Raw genomic sequence first — 20,656 nt, forward strand, 5'->3', positions numbered from 1 at the left:
CTTTATTCTATTTTCCTAAGTGTTTATTTGTCTGTCGAAGCCCTTAAATAAGGATGATATCATAGGCTAAAATATGAATCATTCTGGGAACTCAGCCATTAATAGAAAAAAAAATGGCATTCACTTAACTTTTTGTCTTTGACAGTGCCTTACTTAATTAGAGATAGATGCTCCACTGAATGTAAGTTTTACTAATATTGAAGCTTTTTGTTCTCTCAATTCTCTAAAAAAATTAAAATTCTGATCAAAGGAGATAATTGGAAAAATGTGATGAGACAAAGAATAAATTAGAATTTTTTTGTTAAGGAAACATGATCAAGAATGCTTAACTCTCCTAAGATGTTAGAATAACCTTTCAATAAAGCATAAAAGATTGTTTTTAAAGCAGCTAAACAAACTGGCACATATGTTATACTCATTCACCTTCTTCCTCACATGAATCACTTTATTAGCTCAGACATTACTGCAATAAATAAATATTTGGTGAAGAACATCTGTGTGGTTCCCCAATCAATCAATCAATCAAACCATTACACATACACACTGGTGAAATATTAAGCTGGAACAAATGTCCAAGGTTTAAAAAAAGAAAAAGAGTTGACATTCAGCTTGACACCAAGTTTGATTCCTTAAAAGTCATAAGATCCAAAGGTCATTCATAACCTTTCAGATAACATCATCTGGTTCCAGTCTTCCCCTCATTCCACTCCCTTCCCCAGCATTCAGCATGTTCCAGGCACATGGCACCTGACATTCCCTCTCCCGAGGATGCTCTTTTCCACAGTGACATCCCCAGTGCCAAGAAACTAGTATTTGTTGCATGATGAACATCAATAATCACTTGTGATTTGGGAATAATTTTGTCAGCCAGAAATAAGAGACTCCCTAAAATTATCTTATTTTGATCCGAACATCTTTTGACTTTAATTCTTATAAAATCCATTCTGTGATTTCTAGACAAAGGTCAATTTTTTTCTTCTGTTGATTTTTTAAAAAGAACATGTTTCTAAGAAAACAAGTTTTTATGTTACTAATAGATATTTAAGTGTACTATTTAAAATACTTACTAAAGAAAAATTTTTTCTCCCAAGGAGCATTTTTTTAGGAGGGCTCCTGACCAGTGACGTGTACCTGTGTACAGATCTACTGTTATCACGAGGGAGCGCTCCTAGTCTCACGCTTCAGATATGAATCCTAAGTGATGGGGTAAAGATAAACCCATTATTACCTAACCTAAATCAAAAGTGCTTAACCCTGTTTCAAAATACAAGTTTAGCAAAAAATACAAACATGCACTTCACGTGGAAAAACAGTGAATCAAAAAGTAGAGGCATTACTGATTGAATCTTACTATTTAAAATTTTTTCAAAACACCACGAAACTATATCATCATATAAATTATTAATGGCTTGTTAAAAATTGTTAGTTTTAAAATGGAAATTTTACTAGTAAACCCAAACTGAGAAAACCTCTCATTACAAATATAGCTAAAGTATGTCATAGAAATAAAAATCTTTATTGAGCACTTCATTTAAAGAGTCTGAATTAACATAATAAAAAATGATGCAACATTTTCCATTTAAATCAACACAGCAGCTAATTGCTTACTTTAATTTTAATATGCCCTAACTTAGCTAATTGAAAACATCCATTAAATAGGGTTGAGAAAAGGAGTATCTTATAGTCAAAATGGCAATTCACAATTTAATCAAAATATACTGATGGGAGGCAGGTATAGCTCAAGTGGTAGAGCACGTGCTTAGCGTGCATGAAGTTCTGGGTTCAATCCCCAGTCCCTCCTTTAAAACGTAAATAAATAAGTAAACCCAATTACCTCCTCCCGTCCCAAACTAAAATAAAATAAAATGGGCTATTTAAAAGCCATATTATATATATACATACACACACACAAACACACACACACTGATATGCTGTAATAGACCACAACCGGATAAATATAATAGACTACTGTTCTCTTTAGTTCTTTAAAGTAGGTATGACTGCTGAAAACAAAAATTCTAACTTTGTTTGATAGAATTTTAAGTGCACTTTGATAAAATACATATGACAAGTATAACATAAAGATAAAAACCTGATTATCTTAAAAAATACAGAAAAAGCATCTAACCTATTCATACAACTTTCAGCTGATTAGGCAAGGAAATAAATTTCCTTAATATAGTAAAAGGCACACAGAAATAAACCTATAACTAACAACATATTTAATGGTGAAATACTGAACATTTCCCCTCTAAGATTACACAGGAAGGCATTCCTTGACTCTATCAAACACTTTATCAAAGGTTCAAACAAGCACAGTAAGGGAAGACAATAAAATAAAAAAAATTGGAAATAATCCAAACATTCATCAACAGCAGAATACATAAGTAGAATGTGTGGTATACTCACACATAAAACCTACTCAGGACTTTTAAAACAAACTATTGATAAACACATAAACACTAGGTTGAGTGAAAGAAGCCAGACATAAAAGATTAAATTACTCTCTTTAATTGAAGACCAGGCAAAACTATCCTACACTGATAGAAAGCAGAACAATGGTAACCTATGCGTGGTAGGAACTGGCTGGATGGAGGCACAGGGAAACTTTTTCTGGGGCGACGGGAACATTCTCTGTAACTGAAGTAGTTAAACAGGTGCACGCGTTCATAGAAACCGACCGAACTGTATGCTTAAGATGTTTGCATTTTACTGTAAATTTTACTTTTAAAGAAACACATTAGGTCTTCTGTTCACAAGATGTCTTTAAGAGAGTGAAAATGCAAACCAGACAGGGACAAGATATTTGAATTCATATATCTAACAACAACAACACACTGTATCCAAAAAAGACAGAGCTCTAACAAATCAATATGTAAATGACAGACAAATAAAAACATGGGCAAACAATATGAGTGGGCACTTCTTTTGAGGATAGCCCAATAAACATATGAAACAATACTCAACATCATTAGTATGAGAGAAATACAAATTAAAAGCATGATACACCAATACAGAGCCACTAGATTGGCTAAAGTTAAAAAGACTGACAATGGAAATTGTTTATGTGGATGTGAAATGAATGGAACTGTCAAGCATTGCTGGTAGGAGTGTAAATTGCTCTAACCTCTGTGGAAATATGTGTGGCATTCCATACCAAAGCCAACACAGTCAAACCCACTTAAACATTTCATTCTTATTCATTTCTATAAATATCTTGCTTGGGCAAAAATACATAACAGCAAGCATCATTTCACTGACGGGAGACTAGATACACTCTAGGATAAAACTGTGGTGAACAGGCCATTTATTCCTGCATACCAATTAGGGGTGGCATCCGGAAAGATTTAAAAAGCCTGGTGATATTTTCAATATACCGGGTAGGAATAACCTAGCCAGTCAGTGAAATACTACAGTGGAGAAAAACTTACAGGTTCACACGTGATGGAAGGAAAAACAGGAGAGAAACTAAAAACCATAAATTTGTATAATGTCAGAAAGCATGCAGCAAAATGTCAAAGCATGAAAGCTTGATGCACTTTTAAAAAGGCTATTAAAATTAACTTTTATCAAGTACCAATTACATTAAAAAGAGTGAGAGTTAAGGAAGGCAAGTGCCTACCACGTGCCTTCTGATGCTGTTTACCAGATACCAAAGGAGATGATACAGGATTCTTTCTATGAGCAGCACAAGAAACGTGTCACAGTAGATGGAAGGCAGCAGCTACTCTGTGCTCCCAAATGAAGCCATATTATGCTACAAAAGCAAGGTCAGTAAATCTGTGCCCAAACTCCTTGCCTAAACAAAGCAGACTGTTAGGAGTATCACTCAGAGATCCCGAAACGGCAAAGTACACTGTTGAGTGACAGATTATTTTAATAATATCCTATCAAACAGCCTTCTGAAGTTTGGAAACCAAACTAAAATCTCTAAGCTTAATGACAATGCAGACTCCCTGAATTTGGGACTCGTTAGTTAAAAGTGGTCCACGGTGATTTACACCACAAGGAACTCATCTCATGCTCACTCTGGATTAATTCTATTACTGGTCAAGTCCTAGAATAAGTAACTGCAAACTCTCAGGAACTACACTTCTTATGTCATTTACTACAACAAAACACTTTAAAAAAAACTCATATGAGCAGTTAAATCATTACACAGTTAAAATATCAGGATTTATATGCAAATACCCACAGCTGCTTATTCCTAGTACAGTATTTTAAATTAGATCAAATTCTGTAAGATATTTATTCCACATTCAGTGCCTTCTATTTGTCAGGCTCTGTGCTAAGTACTTAGGATATTGTATCCCTATGCATAGGGATACAGAAATGACTATGATCTAAACTGCTCCAAAAATTAGTCTAGCACAGGGTACGAAAAAAATTGGCTAGTTAGGACACAGTATTCTAAGTATTCTCTCTCTTAACTGACCTCCACTTAAGTGCCTCATAGGATTAACCAAAGCTGTCTATTTCCATGTCTGCTGCTCACTGCTGGCTAAATGCTTCATTCTAGGCACCCTTGTACCTTCGCTCTTAAAAAACTGAGCTTTATGCTTTTTATGTTTACCAAGCAAGAGTCAGCAAAGTTTGTTCCCAGATATGTTTATACCAGTTCCATTTTCTATTGCAATAAAATAATGTAAATATTATTCAAAACAATGATAGGGTACGGGTCAGTTGAGTAGGGTCCCCAGTTTGTTTATGACACTTTTATTTTTTATTGCCATGAAATTATTTATTTTTAAACAGGTTAGTATAAAAGAGTTCTGTTCCTATGGAAACTAAGTTGAATATTCTAAGTTAAAATGTTTTGGAAATATCAACAAAGATTAGTCATTAAAATCCTATCAAATGCAGGTATGTGGTGGTCAATGGTAAAAGACTGCAAAGAAAAAAAGTCAAGGATTCTTGATTTAGACTGCTTTGCTCTCTTGTCAACACATTATGGTTTCGGCAATGTCAGCTAAGAGGGTATCTACTGGGTATGTAAATTACATTTAAACCCAGAGGAAGAAGTAATTCTTAAGGAAAGATGGTAAAATGTGGAGAGAGATCAAAAAGGCTTTTTGCATACAAGATGACAGGGAATTGCGCCTTAAAGAGTTAAATAAAGTCTAAAAACACAAAAATGGTAATAAAGATGCCAAATAATATGCTCAAGTTTTAGTCAATGTTACATAAGAGTTGGGAAGAAATGATAAGCAAAAGGTAAACAGAAAAACTCTGGTTGAGAAGCTTTAAAAATACTAAATAAAAAGTGCTTATCCAAAAAAAGGGAGAATGATATTTAAATATTCCATGTAGCTAGTGCAAATCTAAAATAAACTCTAACACCTACCTTTATCTGTTTAAACTGGGTGATAATCATCTCTCCTGATTGACAGTTTCAGTAGGAAACAAATGTTTATAGTGGTAACAGTTGTAACAGAATTCACCTTGCTGGCCCCAAAAGGGGAGGGACATATATACCACGTAGTAGAAATTTTAAGAAGTGCATTCACTGCTACAATTCCAGTGCTAACTGCTAATGTTGAATTAAAATACTAATCAGAAGAGGAAACATTTAAAAATATGGACATACTTAAAAGTTAACATCTGAAATAATCTCAAGCACATAAGCAATAAAGACATTTTAAAAAGTTATGTGCTGTAAAAATGTTTTTAAAAATCCATTTCAAATTAACCTTCATTTTCCAAATTAGTAGCTCTAAAATTTTGATGAAGAAAAACTACAAAGGTAGCCAAATCACACCCAAAAAAATCTGTTTCAGTATTCGGGACTGGGAAGGAAGATTCTGTTATTATTATTATTTTTTTTACAAACATGCCAGTAAATCTGAATGTAAACCGTGGATAAACGTTTTGAACCCAGTTATATCAGAAGTGATGTTCCTTAAAATGCAGATTACGAGCTCTAGTTCATATTTAATCAATCAGAATCTAAGAGGTGGTAACCTGAAAATATATATTTTAATAAATTTCCCAGTTGAGTCTTACTGTGAACAGTATCTTTTGAAAACAACTGCTCTCCAGTTTAAAACTCCAGTTTCCTAACTGATTATAAAATTAAAAAAAAAATCCCTCTAACTGGATGCTACTTCATGAAAATCTTGCCAGTTTGCTAAACTTAAAATGCCTCAGATAAAACACACTCCATGTTTGATCACTGTATCATACAATCTTCTCTCTCTCATCACCATCTTCCCATTTCCCCTAATTTTCAGTTTTTCCCAGGATCTGTTCTACAAATCTCTACTGTAATGACCGCTTATATTACATTTCCACCACAGTGCCCTCATTTCTATGACTGGTAGACCAGCAGAGTTCACCTCTGGCTGTGTATTAAAATCTACACTAGAATGAAGCTCTTACAATTTAAAAATCTTTCTGCTTTGGTCACACCCCAAACCAATTAAATCAAATTCTCTGCGGGTAAAATGCAGGTGGAACTGTAGATAAAATACAGGACACCAGCTAAATTCTAATTTCAAATAAACAATAAATAATTTTTGTGTGTAAGTGTGTCCCAAATATTGCTTTTTAATTACTAAATAAATCTGGCAACTCCACCCTCAGGCAGCTGTAATATTTTAATTGCTGAAGTGTGCGTATAGGATCAGCAAGTAAAATACATTTTCCATTGTGAGTTGGAGTGCTACTGCTCTAGACAAGGGGCCAGCAAACCTTTTCTGTAAAAGCCAGACGGTAAATATTCTAAAATCCGTGGATCATATACTCTCTACGGTAACTACTGAACTCTGCTTTGTAGCACAAAACGTAATATGTAAATGAACGACTGTGGCTGTGTTTCAATTATATTTTTATTTATAAAAATAGGTGGTTGGTCATATTTAACTCATGGGACATACTTTGTGGATCCCTACTCCGGACTGTCAGATCATTTTAGATTTCAATTTGTTATTCGACATACTGTATTTCTCGGCTTCACATTGTCTGGAAATTTGAAAAGTATTTCTTCATCTAAATTAAAATAAAACTGCTAACCCAAATAATGCTGAAGAACAATCTAGAAATATAGTTCTAGAAAATTTCCTCAAGGATTATCAGTAATTAATTCTTGGATATTTCTACATTCTGCCCATAAGGATATCATAGACTATTATAAGTAACTAACATCTATGGAGTACTTATTTTATGTCAGGCTTCATGCTGAAGAATTTATGTACATTGTATATTCAATTCTCATAACTCTGAGATAAATATAATTATCTCTATTTTACATTATAGTTCAAGAAACTGGGATACCCTTAGAGAGACGAAATATCTTGCTCAAAATTTTACAGCATTAAGTAGAGAAATCAGGATTCAAACAGGTCTGCCTAATCCAAAACCGCATTCTTAACTACTGTACAACAATAATTCCATGTATCTTCAATCTCCTACTGAACAATCTTATATCCTGGATATTTCTCTGAACTATTGGTCTAACAACTGTAGCAAAAAACACTACTACTGATTTTTAATCTGTCTTTACTCAATAAAATCTGAAGAGTCCCCAAATTCAAAAAGTCACTGCAAATGATTTGACAGATCTAGGCCAACCGGTTCATCTCAGACATGTGAAAACTAAGACACAGAATTGACAAATTCTTCAATAATGGCCCTTACAATTTTATTTTAATTAAGAATTAGATGACCTATTTCTAAAAGTTTTTGCTCTTCCTCTTTAATTAAGTACTGGTTTCTCAAAGATTCCATGTTGTATAGTACATACCAAATTTTTACTCAAACTAGTTACAAGGCATAACAAGTGAATTTATTGTTTATTTATTACTGTATTTGTCACTTTGGATATGTATTACATATATTTTACTCTTATTAATACATGATACATTGAAATATAAATGGTATAACATAAATGTGACTTCAAATACATTTTCAAAGTGCATATCCATTAACTAAGATTAAAACTGATCCACAGATTAGTAGTCTGTTCCTGTTTTGATAGAACTTTGTATTTTTCTTTCCAATGTTATATCTTTGTGAGGCTGTTAAATTATAAAGCAGGTATTATTGTAAAAGCAACAATTTTTGATTTAAAAAATTAAAAAATTTGAATGTACAAGAAAATTACACATTTGTATCTATCTACTTTTTTAAACCAAGCATCTTTCATTGATAACAAGCTAAGTTCAATAATGCAAATTGTTCCATTTTTGGAAAACAATTTGGAAAAGTTAATCCTCTAAACAAAAAGAAATTTACTTTAAGGCCTCTGTACTTTCTAGGAATTTTTCCTGAAGGAAAATAAGAAATAGGATAAATAGGTAGGCAAAGTAATAAACTGAGGCTAAAAACTAAAATAGTCTACAACAGGAAAATGAACAAAATAATGTATTTTCTCACTTTTATACTTGCATATTGATTACACATTGAAATGATAATATTTTTGATATAACTGGTTAAATAAAATGCATTATTAAAATTAATTTTACCTATTTCTTTTTCCTTTTTTTAATGTGATGCCAAAAAACGTTAATGTACGTATGTAGTTTATTGTACATCTCATTGATTAGCACGGTCTAAAATGCTTGATGATCTGTCCAAATACCTATTGACTATGAAAACATACAATAAAAAATTAACATGAATTCAGTAAAAAAATTTCAATGCTTTTAGATTTTACTAAATCACAATACTACCTACAAATGATGCTTAGAGCACATGAAAATTTCTGAACTCTCAGAAATATCTCTGGCCTAAGTGTGAGATACACTGGTCTAGAATTCGTATCACAATTGGCGATGACATGAAATTCATAAGCTGAAAAAACATTAATTCCTAGAATCAGGTTTCCAGTGATCTTCCATTCAGTTTTATCAGCCAATTACATATCCATTTAGGCAGAAATGAACTTCTCTCTCTCATTCCCGTGGTAATACCACTGTCTTCCTCCCTCTTAACTTCACTCGCCCTAAAGAACCAATAGCAAATGACAAGCTCTTTTGACATTTTCAAGACATTCAATTTATAGCACAAAAATAACCCATTGGCCATTAGGTCTTTTATTTGCACTACCAAATTACTAAACCTCTAAAATTATATTAAAATAGTAATTTTTTTGAACCTTAAATCTTACAACAAATTCATCATTTTATTGTTCTACCTCTTTTAATTCTATTAACTGAGGTAAGTAAAATTTTCATAGTGGATATAAAAAAGTCGTTTAAGTTCTGTTTCTACTTCTTAACACTAGTGAATAGAAAAATAAAGCAAAGCATTTGCAAACGCACACAGTGTGCTAATAAGAACAAAGCAAGAACAGATAATGGGAAATCAGATTGGCTTGTGCAGCTCAGCACATCATTTCACTCACACACAAAAAAATTTGCAAACCCCAGTTTAAAAGACTATGTGGACGCTAACTTCATAATTATAAAAAAGTCGTTTGACTTCAAAACTATACCAGTCTTATGACTGTGTGTTTTGTTAAACACATCTACAGGCTGTATGACCTAAATATCTTATCTGGTTTACTGATTCAAAAAGCTTAAAATTATTTCTAAATCCTTTGAAGTGTAGAAAGAATGCCACAAAACCCTTTTCCAGAGATTATGAACTCTGGTTTAACTAAATTATTAGACAGATTATGCTCGTGGGAGTTATTAGCTTTTCTAGGGGGTGAATGAAGGGGAAAAGAGTTTGAAAGATGAACAATTGGTAGGGCCAGAGGAAGCACAGTTCTGTAAACTGTGCCTGGGACAAAGTCTCAGTTAAGAGCTTCGGGGAATGCTTCACAAAGAATAAATTACTCACCCAGCAAAACTTGGTTCAACAGAACAATTCCCACCCCCCCCCCCAAAAAAAGTTCTGGAAAAAAGGACCCCCATTTAAAATATTTTAAATACAGAATTAAGCTTAAAAAACATCTAGCTAGTAGATTTATACATTATTTTATGCCACAGAGTTACACTGAGTAGTGATTTAAACTACTGCATACCTGAGAGGAGCTGTTGGATAAATAACTTTTATGTGTTGGAACGTTAAATCTTGATTTAAAACTTGCTTGATCCACATTCTCAATCCTCGTCCAGAATCACCTGATGAATCACAAAATCTAAATTAAGTTAAAACACTTTGACAACAGTGTATTCAAAAGCAGTCTATAACTTTCATGTCACACAAGAGCAGGAACAAGGAATATAAAAACCTCCACAAATAAAAACAACTGTATAGAAACTGATTTATCAATGTGAACTAATCAGGCATCAGTAGTTAAAAATAATTTTTATTATTTTATTCCTGACTTCACCCACTGATCACTTTAAAAAACTGTTTAAGCTTGAGTTTTAGATTTCTTCATTTGTTTAAAGAATATAATAGGAACAAATAAAGTAAATTGATTTTTCTAAAAAAGAAATTCTTTCCATACCTGATTTTAAACATTGCCATTTCTTATTTTACTCTTAAAAATAGTAAATTCCTTAAGTGCTTATAAACTTTTGTAGTTGGAACAACCTAAAACAATTTTCTTGGTTAAAACAACAAATTCCCTGAAAGGGGGTACTCAGCATATTTTTATTTTTTAACTTGAAGAAACAGAATTTAATTTTGGCAACATGTTTACATAACCTAAAATAATGATTGTACATCCCAAAGTTAAAAAACAACTAAAACTCATGCAAGAATTAATGTATGCATATTTCCATAAAAATGGAAGGAAATATATGTTCATTTTATGTTAGTCCTAAAAAGAAAATTTTAAAGGTAACAACTCTAATTTTCCAATCAATTCATTAAGACAGCAGTTTATAAAGATATCTACTGAATGCCTACTAATGTGTCAGACACTGCCCTGGCTACTAGAGGGGCAGTGATGGGACAGTGATGGGGAGAAAAAGTGCTTATTCTCATAGAGTGTATAGTTTATTGTGAGAAACAGACATTAGTCAAATAATCATAGAAATGAACGTGAAAGACAAATGTAACCACTGCAAAGTTAGCATGCTTGGTGCTTCATGGGTTTATTATATTCTAACTGGCCCGGTTAAGGATTCAAGGATAACTTCACTAGAATTTAAGGTCCACAAAGCAAGGTTCATTTTGCGTTTCAGCCAGCGATGCACTCGTTCATCGAATGCCGAGAACAGGACTGACACGACTAGACGTCCAGCAGACGGCTGCTGACTGGTCTGAACTAAGATCTACAGGTCGGTGAAGAGCAGACGGAAAGCATCTCAGGCAGGATATGGCAAATGCTAAGTCCTTCACAGGAAGGAGCAGCATGGCGTCTAAGAGCAGAAAAGGAGAAAAATGGGAAGAGCCCTGGGCGCAGGATGAATTCTAACATCCCAACAAAGCCCGAGAACGCGGAGGAGTCGTGAAGGCGTTTTTTTTGGCAGAAAGGGGGCGCGCTTCTAAAGATTACTCTGGAAGCTGTGCGAGGACAGACCGGAAAGAGGGAAGGTCAGTCAGCAGGCGACTGTGCAGGTGACAGATGCTGAGAATGCAGTGACAGGAGTGGAGCGCACAGAAATAGATACCAGATATCCTAAGAAGGCAAAATTCACGAAACTGGCCCCAGATTAGTTACAAGGGGTTTCGAGGATGAAGGGGAGATTTCTGGCCAGTGCTCCACACCAAGGCAGGAAACACAGAAGCAGCAGGTCCACACATGCTGGGAGGTATCTCTCTGTAATGCATACAAGGTCCTGAACCAGGGATTGAGCAAACCATAGCTAGCTGGAGGACAAAATCCAGGTCCTTGAGAGCCAAAAGCTAAGAAAGACTACATTAAAAAAAATTTTTTTTGTAAGAAAAAAGGAAAAACAAAATCTGTGAAAGAGACCTGTGGTTCACAAAACCTAAAACGGTTACTCTCTGACTTTTCATAGAAGTCTGCGGACCCCTGTCCCACGCTACCTGCCACCAGTCCCCTCTCAGCTACCTTTTCCTACTCCTCGCACTCCAGGCATGCTAGGCCAACAGCTGTGCCTGGAAGGTTCCGGCTTTCCCCTTGTCTGTAACAGTCTAACTCAACGTCCACATGATATACTCACTTAAGTCTAGCTAAATTTTAGCACCTTCAGCACCTTATTTCAAGCTGTAATCCCCCCAATCCTCTCCTCCTCCTAATCCTGCTTTCTTTTCTTCCATAGAACTCATTACTGTCTACTGTGTAACATTTCCTCCACTAGAATGTAAACTCCATAAGAGCAGGGATTTTTCTTCATTTTGTTCATTGCTGTATGCCGAAAGCCTAGAACAGTGTGCTGTTTGCACAGTAGTCATGTCATCGGTATTTCTTGAATGAATGGATTAATGCATGAGTGACTCTTGGGCAGTTGGATCAACAGCTCCAGAGCTCAAAGGAGATCTAAAATGGAGACACACATTTGTGTCCCATGTATGTAGATAAGAATAGAATCCATGGGCTTGTACAGAATTTAGCCTGGGGAAAAAATGTAGAGGGAGAAGAGAAGAGGGCCTAGGAGTGAATTTTGAGGAAGCCCAACATTAATGGCCAGGTGAAATAAACCACAAAGAGCCAACAGTGATAGAACCAGGAGAGCATTTTAAAAAGAAAGTTGAAAGTTGCTGACAGTTCAAGTGAGAGACTGACTGAAAAATGTCCACTGTATTTAGCAACACAGAGGTTATTGGAGACTTCGGTAAGAACCAACTCAGTCAATTCCCTGAGACTGACTACACAGGGAGAAAAGAAGTCAGGCATGGTTTGGGCCTGCGTGAACCTTAGAGTTTAGTGTGGAATACACACATTAAATTAGGTAATTACAAATATGATGAATACCATTGGAAGGAGAGCCACAGGGTCCTAAAAGAACATATAACAGAGTTAATTAATTTAATCTAATCTGAGAAGCTGAACAAAGTAATTAAACTATCATTTGTTTTTATCATCCTGAAAGAAGATATGTCTTTGGTATTTCAGGAGCTAGAAACATTCAAATTAAGTTGGCTATATATAACTTATACTCCCGTATGACTGATGTTCTGTCTTCCATACACTAGGAAAGAACCTCCAGCTTTTACAATTCTTTTAAACTGCCTCTAAGCACATTTTTTCAACCTTGAAAAGCAAAACTGAATGCTACAAAACATGCAACCATCCATTCACAAAGTACACTCTTTAAAAAGCCAGCACTTGATTCCAAGAGTGTGGTAAAACTGTTCAAATTGATTTGCCTGTATTTGGATTAACCAGAAGCCAAACATATCCTATAACATAACCACATATATTATAGTCTAATGTAAAATCACAGTCCCAATAGGAGTTCTATTTACTACAATGGAGCTTCAAATATATAGGAATTGCATTATACTTGCATAATTGGCAGAATTTCTTGAATAAATGTTCAAAGTACAGGGAGAAAAAACATAGGTGTACAACTCTGGGTTTCAGAGACATATATTTAGAAATTTGAAAATGTCAGTAATTTGAAATTGAAAAGAGTTAGAATAGTAACTTTAAGCAAAGTGGTCCAGGGAGACAAACAAGTTTAGGAGTATTTCCTAAAGATACTGTGAAATTATTTATTTATTTATTAAAAGGATTATGGTCCTGGGGAATTTCTGGGTGCTTATAAACGACATCTTTGAAACCCCAAATAGTATTAGTAATAGTCTCCTAGTTGGAAAGAACTCCTGTCATTTTAGACACCTCATTTCTAAATATATTTCATCAGTCAAATCTTTCCTTTTAAACATCTTCAGCCCTTTTCTTTCCTATTTCCAAAATGATTCATCCTGGTTCAGTTTTTTCACCTAACTTCTTCAGAACACTGATTTGGGAGTCAAAGACCTTGGTTCAAATTCCAATTCCACCACCACTCAACAGCAATTAGCCAAGTGACTTTGGGAAAACTGTTCAACCCACCTAAGCTCTTCTTTAAAATCAGAATACTTCCCACAACTGCCCATTTCCAGGTCTCTAGCCTCTACCTTTACAACCCTCTCCACTACCCAGTCACCCTTCTCTTTAAGCCCACACAAGTCCTAGCCCAAAGACCACTTTCTCTGTGAAACCTAACAAGCTCTTCATCTTCCATATGCCTTAATAGTGCCTCGCCAGAGTTTTTTCCTTACAATTCACTTGGCAGTAAGTCATATACCATCTTGTGATCTCCCATCCACTGCTGACTCAAACTAAATGAAATTTTTTATTTTAGCTCTAGGTAGGCCCCCTGAGGACACAGGCTGCATTTCATTTCTTTAGAAATCATTTCCCAAGAACTTACCCTGGGCCCCGCACTAGGGATGCAAAGATTAAAACAAGGGGTCCTTATTCTTGAGGAAGAAGTGAAGTGGGGAAGACATAATTTAACTACAAATGAGTGTAAGAAATGCTATACAGAATTAGGCAACGTTACCAAAGGCAGGCAGTGGGAGAGGACCCTGCCCCTGGGACTCACCCTTGACCTTGAGCTTTATCTTGGGGGTTTAATAGTAAGAGGGGGAAAGAGAATGAAGGAAGGGGGAGCAGAAAAGAGAGGAAAAGGGGAAAGGCACTCCAGCCCTGGCACCGTGCCTTACAGGAAGGAGATAATAAATAATCCAATGCGGTGGAAAACTCAAATCACTAATAGCTGACTCTGAAGAGTACTAAATAATGTATTTATCTTTAGCAGAAGACTTACCTTTCTAACACGCCCTGTTTAAACTTTGGGGGAAGAAATTAGGGGATAGCAAGAGTTGCAATGAGAGAATGTGGATAGAGGGCTGGCCGAGTGACAGGACACCAGGGCCAGAAGTGAGGACAAGGGGGTACGACTGGGGACAGGTTACCAGGCCCGTGTGTCCACAACCGCAGGGGTAGCGAGGGGACATCCTCTCCGAGTGCACCGGGTCCTCCCTATTGGGGCCCAGCGCATCCTCCACTAGGTCAATACTGGGGGAACCGAGGGGGAACGTTTCCCAAGCTGCAATAACCGGGACGAAAAACTGTAATCCACCTGAGCCGTGCAGGAAGATGAGAGAGGCGCTGTGCCTTCCAGCCGGCGACACCACGCAGCGCTGCAGGCGAACTGACCCCGACGCAGCCGCCATCACTCTGATCCAGACCGGAGCTTCCCGGGCCCCGCCCCGACGCCGTCTCGCGGGCGCGCGCACGTACGCGCGCGGGGCGTGCCTGGAGACGCGCATGCGCGGCGGGGCTGCGCTGGCCCGCCTCTGGGCCAACTCTGAGGTAGTTCCAGCTGAGCTGAGAGTTTGGCTTTTCTAAGAGAGGTATTCGGGTGACGCCTTCGGTAAGGCTCAAGGTTATACTTACTTGCTGTCGGATTTGAAACTGCAGTCCTAAAATTCAGGATTGCTTTTTTATTTGGAGAAATATTGTTGTTATTACGTTTAAAATTTAACAGATATCACCACGTTTTACCTCCTCTTTTGACACTTACCCGGGAGATTTGTAGCTTTTCATACACAAGATAAAAACAGCCATGTGACAATAATTCTGCATAATTTTAAAAAATAGTTTGCTGTCATTTAAAGAGGTACCTTTTTATACCTATTAAGATGGCTATTATTGGAAAAAACGTAAAATTAATGGTGGCGGTGAGGTGGAGAAATTGGAACCCTTGAAGATTGCCGAGGGGACTGTAAGATGGTGCAGCCGCAGTGGGAAAGTCTGGCGGTTCCTCACGAAGTTACAGAATTACCATGTAATCTAGCAATTCTGCTTCTAGATGCATAAAGAAAAGAAACGAAAGCAGGGACTCAGTTACGTGTACACTAATATTTTTAGTGGTATTATTCACAATTGCTGAAATGCGGAAACAACCCAAATGCCCATGGATGGATGAATGGAAAATAAACAGTGGGCTATTATTCAGCCTTAAAATGGAATGAAATTCTGATACTTGCTGCAACACAGATGGACCTTGAAGACAAGCCAGACACGAAAGACAGATATTTTATCATTCCACCTACGTGAGGTAATCTAGAATTAGCAAATTCATAAAGACAGAGTAGAGTAGTGGTTACCAAGGGCTTAGGGGAGCCTGGTATGGGAAGATACAGTTTAATGCGTAAAGAGTTTCTGTTTGGGATGATAAAAAATTTCTGGAAATAGTGATGTTGTTTACACAACATTGTGAATATACATAATGCCACTGAAACGTTAAAATGGTAAAAAATTTGTTGTGTATGTTTTATCACAATTTAAAAAATACAGAAAAAAAGAATTACTTTCTATATAAAGACCTGACTGTAGACATATTTTAATACTGAGGGCTATAGCCCCAGCAAGTGGCTCATTCCTGGTAAAATTCAACAAACAACCCAGCAGAACTTAAAGTGCCATTAAACACCAGCTTTCCATTCTTTGCAGTGTGTGCCATATTTAAGCAACTAGAACTTACCTTTTATTTGTTCAATTTGTTTATTTGTTATTTTACTTCTTGTTTGTTTATACTTTTATTTTTAATTGAAAATTTAATAAACTTACCATTTTTACAATTTGATAATTGTTACAAAAAAAGAAAAAGGGACCAAATTGAATAATCAGCTTATAAAGGAGGAACTAGCTCATAAAACTTAATCCCCTTACTCCCAGGTGACTAGACTATCATCACAGGTCAGTTGCCAAGATAAACTCTATGCTATCACAGTATTATACCAGTGCTGTCTATGGGAATGGCCCTACATACCATTAGTTAACCATAGCAAAAAAGAACTCTGAGTCATTTCACTAAAGCCTCTAGATCTTCAGCTGCAGGTACTGAGGATGAAATCGTAAGAAAAGACAGTCTGGGGTGGGCTGAGCTCTGATAGCCCATTCTCAAGAAATACTTCTGTTTCTAGATCCGCCTTCCTCATGCCAATTCTTGATAACTGCCAAGAGCCAAGTGAGAAGAAGGCAGTGATGTAGGAAGAGAGACCACTGGAGATAGGCCAGGTAAGGCTTTGAGTTCTGCTACTCTTAGAACTCCATTTACTGCCAGAAAAAAACCTTTTCGTGTACTACCTCATGCTTTTGAGACAGCAAAAAATCAGAAACATAATTATTTAACAGTTATGATGATTACTATGGATGATGATGATGATGATGATAATAATAATAATAATAATAATAAATAAATAAATCAGCTGAAACTCACTGGGACTTACTAGGTGTCAAGCACTGTCATAAATAAATTCCCATGAAACTCTGTGTTAACATTATCCGTTTTTGCCAATGAAGCTCAGAGTATGGCTTAAGGTCATACTGCCAGTCATTGTAGAGCCTGGACTCACATGTTGGTCCTTTCTGATTCTAGAGTCCAGGTCCTTTACTGTTACACACATTTACACATTAGCTCACAAAAATTAGGGTATGTTCCAACTATTTTATTTTAGGGGAAAAAATCCTTCTGCGATTTAGGCTATAGCCCTTTAGAGTCTCTATTGATTAGGAGTTCCTGTGTTTCTTCAGAGTTCCCAAGATTCCTGGTGTTAATTCTTGGGTCGCTCCTCCACCTTGAATCAGCACCAATTTGAGCAGGTAAACAGGCAGGAACTGAAGATTGGGATTCTGAGTTTCACCTAGAACTTGAGCCTTTCCAGATTTAGGATCATTATTGGAATAAGCCAGATTCTTCCAAACCTAATCAAAGTACGCCTTTATTCCCAGTGATTTCCATGCTTAGGTATTGTTGCTATTCCTTTCATCTTTATTTATAGAACAAACAGAAGGTTTTAGATTACTATATTTAGAAATGCCATCTGGTAGGCAAACTATTGAACAAAAATGTTTTGTTCCTTTCATGTAACTTTGTTTTGTATCTTTCAACATGAGTTCCTTTCATGTGTTACTTTGAAATGTAATCAGGTTTCAGGCTGGTTGTTTACTTCTTTTATGGTGGATCTTTTGCCCTTTTGAACTTGGGGTAAGAGTCATCTCTGGAAGATTTTTATTCATACATTCTTTTACTCTTTGTGTGTCTCTTAATTTTTTTGTTGTTCTTAACTCATTTCCTTTCAGCCAGTCTAGATGCCCATTGTTGGTGCACTCCCTTTTGGTAACTGAAGTGTCTAAACTAAGAAAAGCAAGTAAACAAAATAAAAGCAAAAATACCTCTCCTTGTTTTTTTTTTTTTTTTTTTGCAGTGTTTGAATTCCTATTGGGGGCTAAAGATATAAATGGTATCAGAGTTTAGTTTGCTATGCCACTATGAGTTTAGAAATCCTCTAGGGCGCACTTGCTGGCTTTAAGGAAATGACTGAAAGATTAGCCGTGTAGAGTTGTGTATTTGGTACTTTCAGATGATTACAATTAAATGAAATCACTTTATCCATGCAGACAATACACAATTATAAATGTGTTGTTTCCCTCAGTCTGGAGTGTCAAATCTTACCCCCTCCATTGGTTGCTTTTTATCTGTTGCATTACTCAAAGGGACAGAGAAACACATATTACATAAATAATACATACACGTTGGATTAAATGTCTCAGTATTATGTAATTGTAAACATTTTATAAATTAACAAAGTAGGTTCTTTTATACCTTCCCCTTGTTCATTTATGAAAGGAAAACTAGAAAAAAGTTAAAGGTCCTGAATTCTTAGAAAGCAGTAAAGCTAAACTCTTTAGAAAGGAATAGTGATATGAAGTTATAAACTTTAGTATTGTTATTTCCTTGGTTCTAGGGACCTGAAGTTTTTTCAGCTCAATCCTTCTATATACAGGTGTGATGAGGCCTCCTACTTCAACCCACTACTCCTACTAGATTTGCATGGCGTAGATGGGGTCTTTTTAGAGCAGATGGGTCACCTGGGGCATCGTGAGCTAGGCTGAGGCATTATGGGGGGTGGGAGATGACACATGAGTTACTCAGATACAGACTAAATATAATCTTGGAGCATGGGCAGTTATCACTCCTGCTGGACTATTAACAGTCAAAGTTGTGGGGAGGATAAATTAGGAGTTTGGGATTAGCAGATACAAACTACTAAATGTAAAATAGATAAACAACAAGGTCTTACTGTATAGCAGAAGGAACTATATACAATAGCTTGTAATAACCTATAATGAAAAAGAATATGAACAAGAATATATATATATGTGTGTATATATATATATATATAAATGTATAACTGAATCACTATGCTATACACCAGAAACTAACACATCATGGTAAATCAACTATATACAATTAAAGCAAAACAAAACAAGACAGAAAACAACAACAAAAACCAAACAGTCAGAGTGATTCACATCAAAGCAATGTGCACACCCTCAGTGAGGACAGTGGAAATTTCTCCCTTAAACATAGGCTGGGTGGTCAGTGTATGTGACTGGACACTGGAAAAATGTGCTTTGCATTGTCACATGAATCTTCTGTAGGAAAAGTTTTTCTCCCTTTTGAGCACGTCCCATGACCAGTTCTCGCATTCCCAGGCTACTTTCTGGAAAAACTTCTTAGTCAACTTCCTCTAAGTCCTCACATTAGTCTTGGGACTCTCCATGGATCTTTGTGTTGTCTGGGTACTTCAGACCCGATTCTTTGGTCTTCTATAACAGATCTTGATGGTTCTTCAAATTCAGAGCAAGAACTATTAGCAACTCTTAACCAGATGAGGGCAGGGAAGACTCAATCTCTCAGCCTTCCCATGGGCTGAGGACTGAGGGCTGAGGGCTGAGGGCTGAGGGCTTACTTTTTGTATTACATTGCATACATCTAATAAAAAAAAAGTAAGAAAAGCTGAAAGAGTAATTTCTCTATCAATACAGTCTGAACAATTCTATCCTGTCACACTCATATAAGAGAAGATGAAACATGTATGTAATTATAACAGCATACAATGAGCAGAATATTGAAATGATAGTGAGGAGTTACTGTTTCAGCTTCAGGAGTAATAAGCTGTATAACATTAAACAGGCCATCAAGTCTCTTTGGACCAGTTTCTCAAATTCCCTGATTCTAGGATCATGAAAGACTTTCACTGTGTTACACTTCCCATTTTTATAAATATGCCTCTGACGTTTAATTATGCTCAAAACTCTTAATTATACTGCACAAACTCCTTTTTAGTAGTATCAGAAATATTAGCAAATATAATTCTCCTCCTTTCTTGTCTGGATGATTTTAGCACCTTTACTTTTTCTTTCTACTCTTTTCCTGGTGGTTTCGAAAAAACAAGGAAAAGGAGAGTTAAAAAGAATCTTTTAAAAAGATAATCAGATCATATGAAATCAATCTTTGCAATTTAAAAAGTAAGTGCAATTTATTTTGAAGTGAACTATTTTTTTCTTTCCAACTATTTATCTATGTCATTGACTGATGAAAATATTTTATGTAAAGGTATTATAAAGGATTTTCTATTGTCATACCTGTATTTTATTAAGAAAATAAAGAAACTTTGTAAAATTCTCCTTAATTCATATTCTAAAGGCAAATACTATTCCTTTGTCTATTATCCTTTCAGAGAATTTTTTATTATAAAATGCTGGCAAAATGTAAGTCTTTATGAGAAAATTTTCTTTGTATAGGTTAAAAATAGATGCAAGTGTATATATTCAAAATAATTGAAAGCAAGGTCTTGAAGAGATGTTTGCATTATGTTTATAGTAGTACTATTCAAAATAGTCAAGAGATGGAAGCAGCCCAAATGTCCATCAAGAGATGAATGGCTAGACAAAGTGTGTTATGCAATACAATAGAATATTATTCAGTCTTAAAAAGGAAGGAAA

At 35.8% G+C, this 20,656-nt stretch overlaps 1 protein-coding gene across 1 annotated transcript in view; it reads right to left on the minus strand.

Moving 5' to 3' along the window:
- The window catches only part of LYPLAL1 (lysophospholipase like 1), a 28,872-nt gene extending 13,796 nt beyond the window's left edge, over positions 1-15,076 (minus strand). Inside the window, exons 1-2 of the mRNA XM_006198872.4 lie at positions 14,940-15,076; positions 9,968-10,067 (exon numbers count right to left, since the gene is read on the minus strand). Of these exons, the coding sequence (XP_006198934.1) occupies positions 9,968-10,067; positions 14,940-15,033 (194 nt within the window). The 5' untranslated portion in view covers positions 15,034-15,076. The remainder of the gene's footprint in view (positions 1-9,967; positions 10,068-14,939) is intronic.
- Between the last annotated feature and the right edge of the window lie 5,580 nt (positions 15,077-20,656).

This window comes from Vicugna pacos, chromosome 23 (assembly GCF_048564905.1).
Source record: "Vicugna pacos chromosome 23, VicPac4, whole genome shotgun sequence".
NCBI classification, from domain to species: domain Eukaryota; kingdom Metazoa; phylum Chordata; class Mammalia; order Artiodactyla; family Camelidae; genus Vicugna; species Vicugna pacos.